Source organism: Passer montanus, unplaced genomic scaffold (genome assembly GCF_014805655.1).
Source record: "Passer montanus isolate IOZ18808 unplaced genomic scaffold, ASM1480565v1 scaffold157, whole genome shotgun sequence".
In the NCBI taxonomy this organism is placed as follows: domain Eukaryota; kingdom Metazoa; phylum Chordata; class Aves; order Passeriformes; family Passeridae; genus Passer; species Passer montanus.
The window spans coordinates 243,696-255,835 of NW_024362827.1; the positions used below are offsets into that span (position 1 = coordinate 243,696).

Genomic DNA, 12,140 nt, shown 5'->3' on the forward strand with positions numbered 1-12,140 from the left:
ACCTTATCCGCCAGCCCCTCGCTGTGGGAGCAAAGCCTGACCCCACTGCCTGCACCCCATCAGGGACTCGTGCAGAGCCCCAAAACCCCTCCAGACCCCCCTTTCCTCCAACCCAACCCCTCCAAGTCGCTCCGTCCCTACCTTGTCCGCCAGCCCCTCGCTGTCCTCGGCCAGCAGGTAGACAGCCCCGCTCTCGGCCAGCAGGATGGCCGTGTCCGTGGTGGACGACGAGCGGGGCCTGCCCTGGTGCTGATGCAGGATGGCCGTGAGGCCGCTGTCCTGGGGGGCTTTGCGGCCCAGGTGGGGGCTGCCCTTCTGGGGCTCCAGCGAGCCGCTCTTGGCGCGGCGGCTGCCGCTGTGCAGGCTGGTGCCGCGCTTGATGGACGGGCGCGAGCGGATCTGCTGCAGCACGCGGTTGAAGGCCGTGGGCCGGGCGGGGAGGTCGTGCAGGGACACGGCGTAGGACACGCGGTGCATCTCCGGCGAGCGCTCCTTCTCGTCGGGGGACTCGTGGTCAGAGGCGCCGTGGGGCGCTGCGGACGGCGTCGGTGGCCCCGGCGGCCCCGGCTCCTGCGAGCCCGGCTGCTCGCGCTCCCGCGAGCGCCGGCGGCTGTGGAAAAGGTGCTTGAGGCCATGGCTGAACATGGAGCCCTCGGAGAGCTGCTGGATTTTCTGTGGGAGAGGAGAGGGAGGGGGCTGTTAATTGAGGGAATGGGTGCTGTTAATTGAGGGAATGGGTGCTGTTAATTGAGGTAATGGGTGCTGTTAATTGAGGGTGTTAATTGAGGGAATGGGTGCTGTTTGTTAATCAAAGGAATGGGTGCTGCTAATTAATTAAGGGAATGGGTGCTGTTAATTAACTGAGGGAATGGGTGCTGTTAGTTGAGGGTGTTAATTGAGGGAATGGGTGCTGTTATTTGAGGGAATGGGCGCTATTAACTGAGGGTGTTAATTGAGGGAATGGGCATTGTTAATTGATTGAGGGAATGGGTGCTGTTTGCTTATTGAGGGAATGGGTGCTGTTAATTGAGGGAATGGATAAACATTGGAAATACTAAGTATTAGTACTTGGAAATACTAAATATTATTGGAGGTATTGGAAACACTAAGTATTAGCAGAACTATCGGAAATACTAAGTATTAGCATTTAGAAATACTAAATATTAATGGAAATATTGGAAATACTAAGTATTAGTAGCCTCAGCCATGGACCAAGAGCCACACAAGCTCCAGCAAGGATCAGGGTTTTTTTCCCTGCGACATTTTCCATGGGCTGGCCTGGCTGGGATGAACCAGCTCTGTGCCACCCAGATTTATATTTATAAATATATAAAACCAGTGCAATCTGGGTTTATATATTTATAAATATAAAACTATTTATATATTTATAAATATAAAACCATTATAAAGTATATAATAATATTAAAATATTTTAAATATTTAAAATTTATCATATACAATAATATATTATATAAAATAATATACAATAATATAAAAATAATACATACTGATATATAAAAGTAATATATAATAACATATAAATACAAACTGGGCAGCCACTGGTTTCCAGCAGGGGATGGGGACAGTCACTGCCCTGAGCATTCCCAGCTCTCCCTTTCCAGGAGCTGCATCCCACATTTCCAGAAACAATCCCTGGGACTCGGGGTGGCAGCTGGCCATGGGGAAACCATGAATATGGATGGTGGAACAGATCCTGCTCCTGATTATGGCCAGGAGTCATAGCCAAGGTTCTGGAAATCCAGGGTTCCACTGGAACCTGGCCAGCGTTCTGGAAATCTGGGGTTCCTCTGGAACCTGGCCAAGGTTCTTCCCTGCAGCCACTGGAAATTCGGAGTTCCACGGGAACCCCCAGATTTGAGGCCAGGGTTCTTCCCTGCAGCCACTGGAAATTCGGAGTTCCACGGGAACCCCCAGATTTGAGGCCAGGGTTCTTCCCTGCAGCCACTGGAAATTCGGAGTTCCACGGGAACCCCCAGATTTGAGGCCAGGGTTCTTCCCTGCAGCCACTGGAAATCCAGGATTCCACTGGAACCCCCAGATTTGAGGCCAGGGTTCCCTGCAGCCACTGGAAATTCGGGGTTCCCTTGGAAATCTGGTTTTCCACTGGACTTCCCCGCAGCCACTGGAAATTCAGGGTTCCATTGGAACCCCCAGATTTGAGGCCATGGTTCCCTGCAGCCACTGGAAATCCAGGATTCCACGGGAACACCCAGATTTGCATCCCAGGAGATTTTGGCTCTGTGCTCTCCACATCCCTTGTGTGAAGAGAATTGTGGAGCAGTGACTTCCAGCATTTTCGAATTCCAGCATTTCCAAAGGGCTCAGAGCATCCTCAGAGCCCCAGTGGCACAAAGTTGGGATTTTGGAAAAGCTGGGGTGTTCCACACACGACCTCCAGGAGCTGCAGACAGAGGAGGAGCTCATGGCCATACAGAACGGGCTCCTTCCCCAAAAAATCCCAGACAAATCCAACCCCAGCCCTCTCAGCACACCTGGAACACCGACAAGGAACCAGCAAAGGGATCCTGTGTCCCCAAACCCTGCAGAGAAAGCTTCTCACCCTGCCCTGAGCCACTCACAATGCAAATCTCCATCCTTTTAGGCTCTTCCTAGAAAATATATAATAAATCTCCAGTGCTGAATCGCTTCTTGGGGAAATAACAATTTAAATTTTATTCTATTTATAGAGTCTCTATGGAAACAGAGGCAGCATTTGAGAGGTAAGAGCTCCAAACCCCCAGATTCCTCCCATGGAGGGCACGGCCAGAGCTGCACAAGGCCCAGGTGAAAAGAAAGAACCCAGCTCCCTTAAAGCCTTCAGGAAAATCATTTGTGAGCTGGACTTTCCAATCTTGAATAATCTTCTGCAAAAATATACAAATTCAGTTCTCATTTCACATTGTTTTTTATAAATTCAGTTCTGCTGGTGAACTTGCCTGAGCTGAACATCTTTAATATTCTTTAATATTATTTCTGTGAAAGTTCTTGTACAAAATATTGACTAAGTTAAAAGATTAGTTGTCTCCAATTATTTCAACTGTTTTCTTTATTTAGAAAATTTATTAGAAATTGTTACAAAGTGGCACTTGAATTTATTTTCAGCCAGAGATGCAGAAAGTCCAAGTGAAAAGAAACCAACTCCCTTCCCCAGGGGGATGAAAACAAACTAAAAGTGGAGCTGGCAGGAAAGATTTTGGGAGCCAGAAGCCCTCAGGGCTTCTCCATCCAACAGCTCCAACTGAGCAAAATTCACCTTTTCAAACAAGCTCCCCTCAGGCCTCTTTCCCCCTGAAAGAGGCTTTCATGGGCTGGGCAGACACGGGATCTGCATGGAAAAAACCAGATTTTCATGGGGAAAAAAAAAATGATGGAAGCAAGGAGGGATCCCAGCTCTGTTTGTCCAGGCTGGATCCTACTGAATTCCAGCTCTGGGTTTGTTTCCAGGAGCTGTGAGGGGTGGCACAAACAAGCCCCGTGCTGCTGTACAAGCTCTGTTTTCTCATGTTTTCCCAGGATATTCCTGCACTTCCCAAGCAGAGGCATTTTCCTGGCACAGAAGCACTCACGGCTCAGAGCAGAGGCTATTTTGGAACAGCCATTGCTTACTAACCACGGCAAGGGACACAGATTAATTTCTCAGCGTGGACAGCTGTAAAACACCAAAAATATCTTTATTTCTTTGGACTTTCTCATCAGCACTGCCAGGCTCTGCTGCTTGGTGGTGGGGACTTGTTTAAAAAAAAATGATGGAAGCAAGGAGGGATCCCAGCTCTGTTTGTCCAGGCTGGATCCCACTGAATTCCAGCTCTGGGTTTCTCTGCTTCCAGGAGCTGTGAGGGGTGGCACAAACAAGCCCCGTGCTGCTGTACAAGCTCTGTTTTCTCATGTTTTCCCAGGATATTCCTGCACTTCCACAGCAGAAGCATTTTCCTGGCACAGAAGCACTCACGGCTCAGAGCAGAGGCTATTTTGGAACAGCCATTGCTTACTAACCACGGCAAGGGACACAGATTAATTTCTCAGCGTGGACAGCTGTAAAACACCAAAAATATCTTTATTTCTTTGGACTTTCTCATCAGCACTGCCAGGCTCTGCTGCTTGGTGGTGGGGACTTGTTTTTATGGACTTCAAAGCCCCTGCTCCAGCTCCCACTGCACTGAGAACAGCTGCAAAAACCCCATTTTAGCCCAAATCGGGGTATCTTGCAGGAAAACTGGGAGCTGGATGAGAGTTTTGCCTTGCTCGTTGGCAATGCCCTTGCCCGGCTGTGCCAGGCTCTCCAGGCTGGTTTCCCTGCTGCTGCCACCCAGCCTGAACCCTCCCAGCTCCTCTCTGAGCCATCCCCTGACACCCAAACCCCGTCCTCGGCTTGCAGGGCACACAAGGAGAGGATCTGGTTGCCACGACCTCCCAGCACGGCCCCAAGCTGAGAAATCCTGCTCAGTTGTTGGGATTATTCATTATTTATTCATCCCCAGCCCGCCCAGAGGCTCCAGCCAAGGCTCTGCAGCTCTTTGGGACATTTGCACAAACACGGGGGGAAGTCCCATCCCATCCCATCCCATCCCATCCTATCCCATCCCATCCCATCCCATCCCAGATTTTGAGTCTCATCCCTTCCCACCCCATCCCATTTTAGATTTAAAGTCTCATCCATTCCTACCTAATCCCATTCCAGATTTTAGGGCACAGAGGGAAGTCTCATCCCATCTCCTTCCAGATTTTAGGGCACAGGGGAAAGTCTCATCCCTTCCCATTCCAGATTTTAGGGCACAGAGGGAAGTCTCATCCCATCTCCTTCCAGATTTTAGGGCACAGGGGAAAATCTCATCCCTTCCCACCCCATCCCATTCCAGATTTTAGGGCATGGGGGGAAGTCTCACCCCATCCCATTCCAGATTTAAATCCCCATCCCTTCCCACCCCATCCCATTCCAGATTTCAGGCATGGGGGGAAGCCTCATCCCTTCCCACCCCATCCCATCCCAGATTTTAAATCTCATCCCCTCCCATTCCATCCCACCTCATCCCATTCCAGATTTTAGGGCATGGGGGGAAGTCTCACCCCATCCCATTCCAGATTTAAATCCCCATCCCTTCCCACCCCATCCCATTCCAGATTTCAGGCATGGGGGGAAGCCTCATCCCTTCCCACCCCATCCCATCCCAGATTTTAAATCTCATCCCCTCCCATTCCATTCCAGATTTAAAGCCCCATTCCTTCCCACTCCAGATTTTAGGGCACAGAGGGAAGTTCCATCCCTTCCCACCCTATTCTATTCCAGATTTTTGGGCACAGGGGAACATCTCATCAATTCCCACCCCATCCCATTCCAGATTTTAGGCATGGGGGGAAGTCTCACCCCTTCCCACCCCACCCCATTCCAGATTTTAAATCTCATCCCTTCCCACCCCACCCCATTCCAGATTTTGGGGCACGGGGGGAAGGCCACAGCCCCCAAACAGCAGCAGGATCCCGGCAGATCCTGCTCATTCCCTTTTGGCTTTTCCATTCCTGCTGCTCCATTTCCAGCCGGTTCTCCTCCGGCAGGACCAAGCGGCTCCTGCCACCACCCGGCCCCCTCCAGCCGGGCTGGGGACAGGCCCAGAGCTGTCCCCAAGGGTGACAGCCAGCCCGGCTCGGCATCCCAAGCTGCCGCGGCCACAACGCCGAGGAGAACGCCTGGATGTTCCCAAATCGGGCACTCCCCCACAGCGCTGCTCCTCGGGCTGAGCGACAGCATGTGACAAACGTGACTCACGGCGCAGGGCAGCGAGCCAGGGCTCCGGGATAACGGGGCGGGAACGGCCGGGATAACGGGGAGGGAATGGCCGGGATAACGGTGTGGGAATGGTCCGGGATAACGGGGAGGGAACGGGGCAAATCGGGCACTCCCCCACACAGCGCTGCTCCTCGGGCTGAGCGACAGCATGTGACAAACGTGACTCACGGCGCAGGGCAGCGAGCCAGGGCTCCGGGATAACGGGGCGGGAACGGCCGGGATAACGGGGAGGGAACGGGGTGGGAATGGTCCGGGATAACGGGGAGGGAACGGCCGGGATAACGGGATGTGTGCCTGGTGTAGGAATGGCCCGGGATAACGGGATGTGCAGATCCTGGTATGGGAATGGTGCGGGATAATGGGATGTGTGCCTGGTGTGGGTCTGGGATAATGGAATTCCCTGCCCAGGTGTGGGAATGCTCTGGGATTACAGAATTCCCTGCCCAGGTGTGGGAATGCTCTGGGATTACAGAATTCCCTGCCCAGGTGTGGGAATGCTCTGGGATAACAGAATTCCCTGCCCAGGTGTGGGAATGCTCTGGGATTACAGAATTCCCTGCCCAGGTGTGGGAATGCTCTGGGATTACAGAATTCCCTGCCCAGGTGTGGGAATGCTCTGGGATAACGGAATTCCCTGCCCAGGTGTGGGAATGCTCTGGGATAACGGAATTAATTCCCTGCCCAGGTGTGGGAATGCTCTGGGATTACAGAATTCCCTGCCCGGGTGTGCTCCGATCACAGGTGCCATCTGCAGGGTGGCACCTCTGCTGCCAGCTGTGCCAGCTGTGCCAGCTGTGCCTCACCACTGCTGGCTCACCAGGGCCACTCCCACAGCTGTCACCCTGCACACCAAAATTAATGAATCAGAATGAAACAGAAATGTGCCTGAGGGTTTGGAACTGGGACCTTCCTGAAGGGAAGTCCTGCACGCCCTGGGTGGGGGGTGAGTCCCACCCATCCCTTCCTAGCAGGGGAGCTCCACAAGAACTAACCAAAATAAAAACGTATTAAAGCATAAAAGAAAATATTAATAATATAGAAATAGAAAGTTAATATAGTGTCTAGAATAATATAAAAATATTTTAAAATATACAAATAAATATATTATAATGTTATAATATAAATTATATTTTATATATTATAAATATAGATCATTATATATTATTAAATATATTTATATATTTATATATAAATTTATATTTATATTTATATAAATGATATATATAAAAATAATGTATAATAACATATAAACACAAAAAATAACGTGTGGAATTGGGGGTTAATGCCCCACTCTGCCCCTGCAGCCCCTCCTGAGGTGGGACCCCCCTGTCCTTCACCTCCCCCTCCTCAGGAGCTTTTCCCCCTGGATGTGGGGCTGGGACCGGGGGAGAGCTGGGGCCAAGGCCTCTGGACTCCTGCTGCTCTTGGGTTTTGGGTTCTGCAGCCAGGAAAAGCAAAATTGTGAACATGGAGATGGGAACAGGGTCAGGGCTCAGCTCTGGGCTGGATCAGACTGCTGGGGAAAAACCGAAATCCAGGGAAAATGGAGAGCCAGGGAAAACCAGGAGAGATCCAGGGAAAACAGAGCCAGGGAGAACAGAAATCCAGGGAAAATCAACAGAAATCCAGAGGAAACAGAGATCCAGGGAAAACCAAGCGAGATCCAAGGAAAACCAACAGAAATCCAGGGAAAACCAACAGAGGAGATCCAAGGAAAACCAACAGAAATCCAGGGAAAACCAACAGAGGGCCATGGAAAATGGAGAGCCAGGGAATACAGAGTGCCAGGGAAAACCAACAGAGATCCAGGGAAAACCAACAAAAAACAGAGGAAACAGAGATCCAGGCAAAACCAAGAGAGATCCAGGGAAAACCAAGAGAGATCCAGGGAAAACCAACAGAGAAACAGGGAAAACACATCCAGGAAAAAGAGAGATCCAGGGAAAACCAAGAGAGATCCAGGGAAAGCAGAGATCCAGAGAAAACCAACAAAAAACCAGGGAAAACAGCGAGCCAGGGAAAACAAGATCCATGGAAAATGGAGAGCCAGGGAAAACAGAGTGCCAGGGAAAACACATCCAGGGAAAACCCTTGGCTCAGGAGAAGCGTCAGTTCGGGATGCAGGGTTTTGGATGGATCCCATCACTCCTGCAGCATTCCAACTCCTCCAGGGCATTCCACACACACAGAATTGATTTCCCCCCTTTTCCCCAGCGGAGCCCGGTGCCCGCAGGGGAGCGGGGCTGGGGAAGGCAGAGCTGCCAGAGTCGGGGCGGCAGGGGACACCGGGCAGCTGCTGCTCCCAGGGTGCCACCTCAAATCCATCCCGGCTGCCAGCCAGGAGTTTACCCTGATCCTGCCCCTTTAATGGGGACAGGACAGGGACAGGAATCCCTGATCCCTCATCATCCACAGGGACAGGAATCCCTGATCCTGCCCCATCCATGGGGACAGGACAGGGACAGGAATCCCTGATCCCTCATCATCCACAGGGACAGGAGTCTCTGATCCTGCCTCATCTATGGGGAAAGGAATCCCTGATCCTTCACCATCCACAGGGACAGGAATCTCTGATCCTGCCCCTTTAATGGGGACAGGACAGGGACAGGAATCCCTGATCTTTCCCTGTCCACAGGGACAGGAATCCCTGATCCTTCATCATCCACAGGGACAGGAATCCCTGATCCCTCATCATCCACAGGGACAGGAATCTCTGATCCTTCATCATCCATGGGGACAGGAATCTCTGATCCTTCCCCATTCACAGGGACAGGAATCCCTGATCCTTCATCATCCTTGGGGACAGGAATCTCCGATCCTTCCCCATTCACAGGGACAGGAATCCCTGATCCTTCATCATCCTTGGGGACAGGAATCTCTGATCCTTCATCATTCACAGAGACAGCAATCTCTGATGCTTCCCCATCCACAGGGACAGCAATCTGGATTTTTGGAGCAGGGACAGCTTGCACCCACCCCACCAGCAGCTCCACAGGCGGTTTGGGGCAGGAAGACTCTGATTGATTAACAATTTATTAACCCATTAACTGGCGGTGGCCGTGGCACAGTGCCCGCTGTGCCGTGGCAGCAGCCAGCCCCAGCTCTCCCTGCCTTCTGCCCGGTTTGAGGATCCATTTTAATTAATTGCCCAGCTCCAGACGCATTAAAGGTGAGGCCTGGCAGCAGACCTGCAGGAAGGGAGCACAGGCAGCTCGATAAAATCAATGGGGTTTGCTTGGCCTCGGGTGCTGCTGCTGGAGGAGGCTGTGGAGCTCCAGCTCCGGGGGGGACGAGCCAGCCCTGGAATGTTTGGGGTGCTGGGCACAGCCATGGGAAGCTGCAGCTCCCTTGGGCCAATGTTCCCAGCCCTTTCTGTGCCCCAGGGATGGAGAAAGGGCAGGGAAAAACACCTTGGAAGTGCCAAGCATGGCCCTGAGCTCCACATGGATCATGGAATGCGGGAATCAGAAAATCACGGAATGGTTTGGCTGGGATTTAAACCCTTTAAATTCAGTTCCAGGTTGGGGTGGGCAAGGACAGCTCCCACTGTCCCAAACCCTGTCCAGCCTGGCCTTGGACACATCCTCATGGATCATGGATTAGGGAATCACAAAATCACGGAATGGTTTGGCTGGGAAGGGACCCTAAACCTCATTAAGTTCCACCCTCTGCTGGGGTGGGCAGGGACACTTCCCATTGTCCCTTTTGCTCCAGACCCCATCCAGCCTGGCCTTGGACACAACCTCATGGATCGTGGAATTAGGGAATCACAAAATCATGGAATGGCTTGGCTGGGAAGAGACCTTAAACCCTTTAAATTCAGCTCCATGTTGGGGTGGGCAGGGACAGCTCCCACTTTCCCTGCTGCTCCAAACCCCTCCAGCCTGGCCTCGGACACATCCTCATGGATCACGGAATCACAAAATCATGGAATGGTTTGGCTGGGAAGGGACCCTAAACCTCATCCAGTTCCACCCACGGTCCCTGCTGCTCCAGACCCTGTCCAGCCTGGCCTGGACACTGCGGGGATCCAGGGACAGCCCCCCTGCTCTGGGATAACCCGTGCCACCCTCCCACCCCACGGATGTGCCCGGCCCTGGCTCCTCCAGCAGATTTTGGGGCAGCAGCAGCGCCACGGCAGCCTCAGGAGCTGCTGAGGGAAGGCCCCACGTGTCGCCTGCAGCAGCCACGGGGCTCCTGGAGCTCAAAGCAGCCGAGTTTTCCTCTGGGAACAGGGGTTTGATGTCCTGGCAGTGCCATGGCTTCCTCGTGACCTTGGCCACGCCGGTGGCACTGGCAGGGCCACCTGGGCTGCCACACCGAGGGGCTCCGTCCTGCACCCCGCGGCTGAGCAGGGACATTCCCCACTTTTCCCAGGGCTTTCTGAAAGCACCACCGTGGGCGGCACCCGTCCCACCACGGGGTGCCCCCGACCCCGCTCTGCCCACGGCATTCCCACGCCCGCACACCCCGAATTCCACGCTGGGAATTCACCAGTAAAACCCCGCTGAGCCGCCGGGGGTCGGAGCTGCTTTTTTTTCCCGAAGCCGGGGGAATTGTGCGGCGGATTTCAGGCCGGGTCCCCGCTCCGGGATGGGCTCCCGCAGCGCTGCAGTGCCCGGGGTTTGTTTTTCTCCTCCAGCGGCCCGGCAGGAGCAGCCTCGGGGCCATTTGCACACCGTCACTCCCGCTGCCGCAGCCCCGGATCCTCCGGGATCCTCCCGGAGCATCCTCCCCATATCCCCCCGGATCCTCCTGGATCCTCCCGGAGCATCCCCAAGGATCCTCCCGGAGCATCCTCCCCATATCCCCCTGGATCCTCCTGGATCCTCCCGGAGCATCCTCCCCATATCCTCCCGGCTCCTCCTGGATCTTCCCGGAGCATTCCCTCCATATCCCCTCGGATCCTCCCGGAGCATCCCCTCGGATCCTCCCGGACCATTCCCCCCGGATCCTCCCGGAGCATCCTCTCCATATCCCCACGGATCCTCCTGGATCTCCCCTCCGATCCTCACGGAGCGTCACCCCCATATTCCCCCGGATCCTCCCGGAGCATCCCCCCACGGATCCTCCTGGATCCCCCCGGATCATCCCCCCGACACTCCCGGCAGGGATTTCCCGGGATCTGCGCAGCCCCCCCGCAGCGGGGCAGCCCCCAGCGCCCGGGATTCCTCCATCCCAGGACAATCCCGATCCCAGGAGCGTCCCCACCGCAGGACCAGCCCCATCCTGGGACCAGCACCACCCCCACCCGACCCCGGAGCAGCCGCGTCCAGGGGGATCCTATTCCAGCAATTCCCCATCCCAGGAGTGCCTCCATCCCTGGAGCACCCTCATCCAGCAGGATCCCCGGAACAGGAACCGTCCCCACCTCAGCAGCACCCTGATCCCAGCAGGATCTCTGCTGGTAGGACCATCCCCATCGCAGGAGCACCCCAATCCCAGGTTTAGCCAAATCCAGGGGTCTCCTCCCACTGGAGCACCCCATTCCCAGCGTTACCCCAATCCAGGACCATCCCCATCCCAGGAGCACCCCAATCCAGGGGTCTCCTCCTCTGGGAGCACCCCATTCCCAGGATTATCCCAGTCCAGGAACACCCCAATCCAGGGGTCTCCTCCTCCGGGAGAACTCCATTCCAGGAGCACCCCAATCCAGGAGCACCCCAATCGAGGGGTTTGCTCCCCCTAGAGCACCCCATTTCCAGGATTATCCCAATCCAGGGGTCTGCTCCTCCGGGAGCACCCCATTCCCAGGATTATCCCATTCCCAGGACGATCCCATTCCCAGGACGATCCCACTCCCGGAGCGCCCCTGCCCCGCAGCCACCCCGCATTCTCCAAGGTCACACCTGTAGGACCGAGGGGACGGCGGCACCCCCGAGCCCCACGGCTCCGGTGACCCCGCCGGCTCTCCCCAGCCCGGCCACCACCGGGATCCTCCCGCCGATCCCACGGGACGCTCCCGTTCCCGTGTCCCACCGGGACGCTCCCGCCGCTCACCTTCAGGTCGGGGGGCTTGGAGCGCGGCGGCGGCGGGACCGCGCCCGCCTCGGGGGCCGCCGCCGCCTCGCCGGCCTTGCCCTCCATCGCGCCGTGACCGGGCGGCTCCACCGGCATCGCCGCCGCCGCCGCGCCTGAGGGACGGCGCCGCCGGCCAATGGCGGCGCGAGGGAGGGGGAGTCTCGCGAGGGGATTGGTGAAGCATGCTCGAGGGGCGGTGCTGGCGGGAGGGGCTGGCCAATGAAGGCGCGCGGAGGGCGGGGCCGCCGCTGGTGATTCGCGGAGGCGGAGCGGAGCTGGAGACGGGCGCGCCGCCTCCTGCCGAGCCGCTCCGCGC

The 12,140-nt window shown here is 55.0% G+C and overlaps 1 protein-coding gene across 1 annotated transcript in view; it reads right to left on the reverse strand.

Annotated features, from left to right (window-relative positions):
* TMCC2 (transmembrane and coiled-coil domain family 2) overlaps positions 1 to 11,922 on the reverse strand; it is a 28,921-nt gene extending 16,999 nt beyond the window's left edge. Inside the window, exons 1-2 of the mRNA XM_039702549.1 lie at positions 11,804 to 11,922; positions 142 to 672 (exon numbers count right to left, since the gene is read on the reverse strand). Of these exons, the coding sequence (XP_039558483.1) occupies positions 142 to 672; positions 11,804 to 11,920 (648 nt within the window). The 5' untranslated portion in view covers positions 11,921 to 11,922. The remainder of the gene's footprint in view (positions 1 to 141; positions 673 to 11,803) is intronic.
* Positions 11,923 to 12,140: the final 218 nt, after the last annotated feature.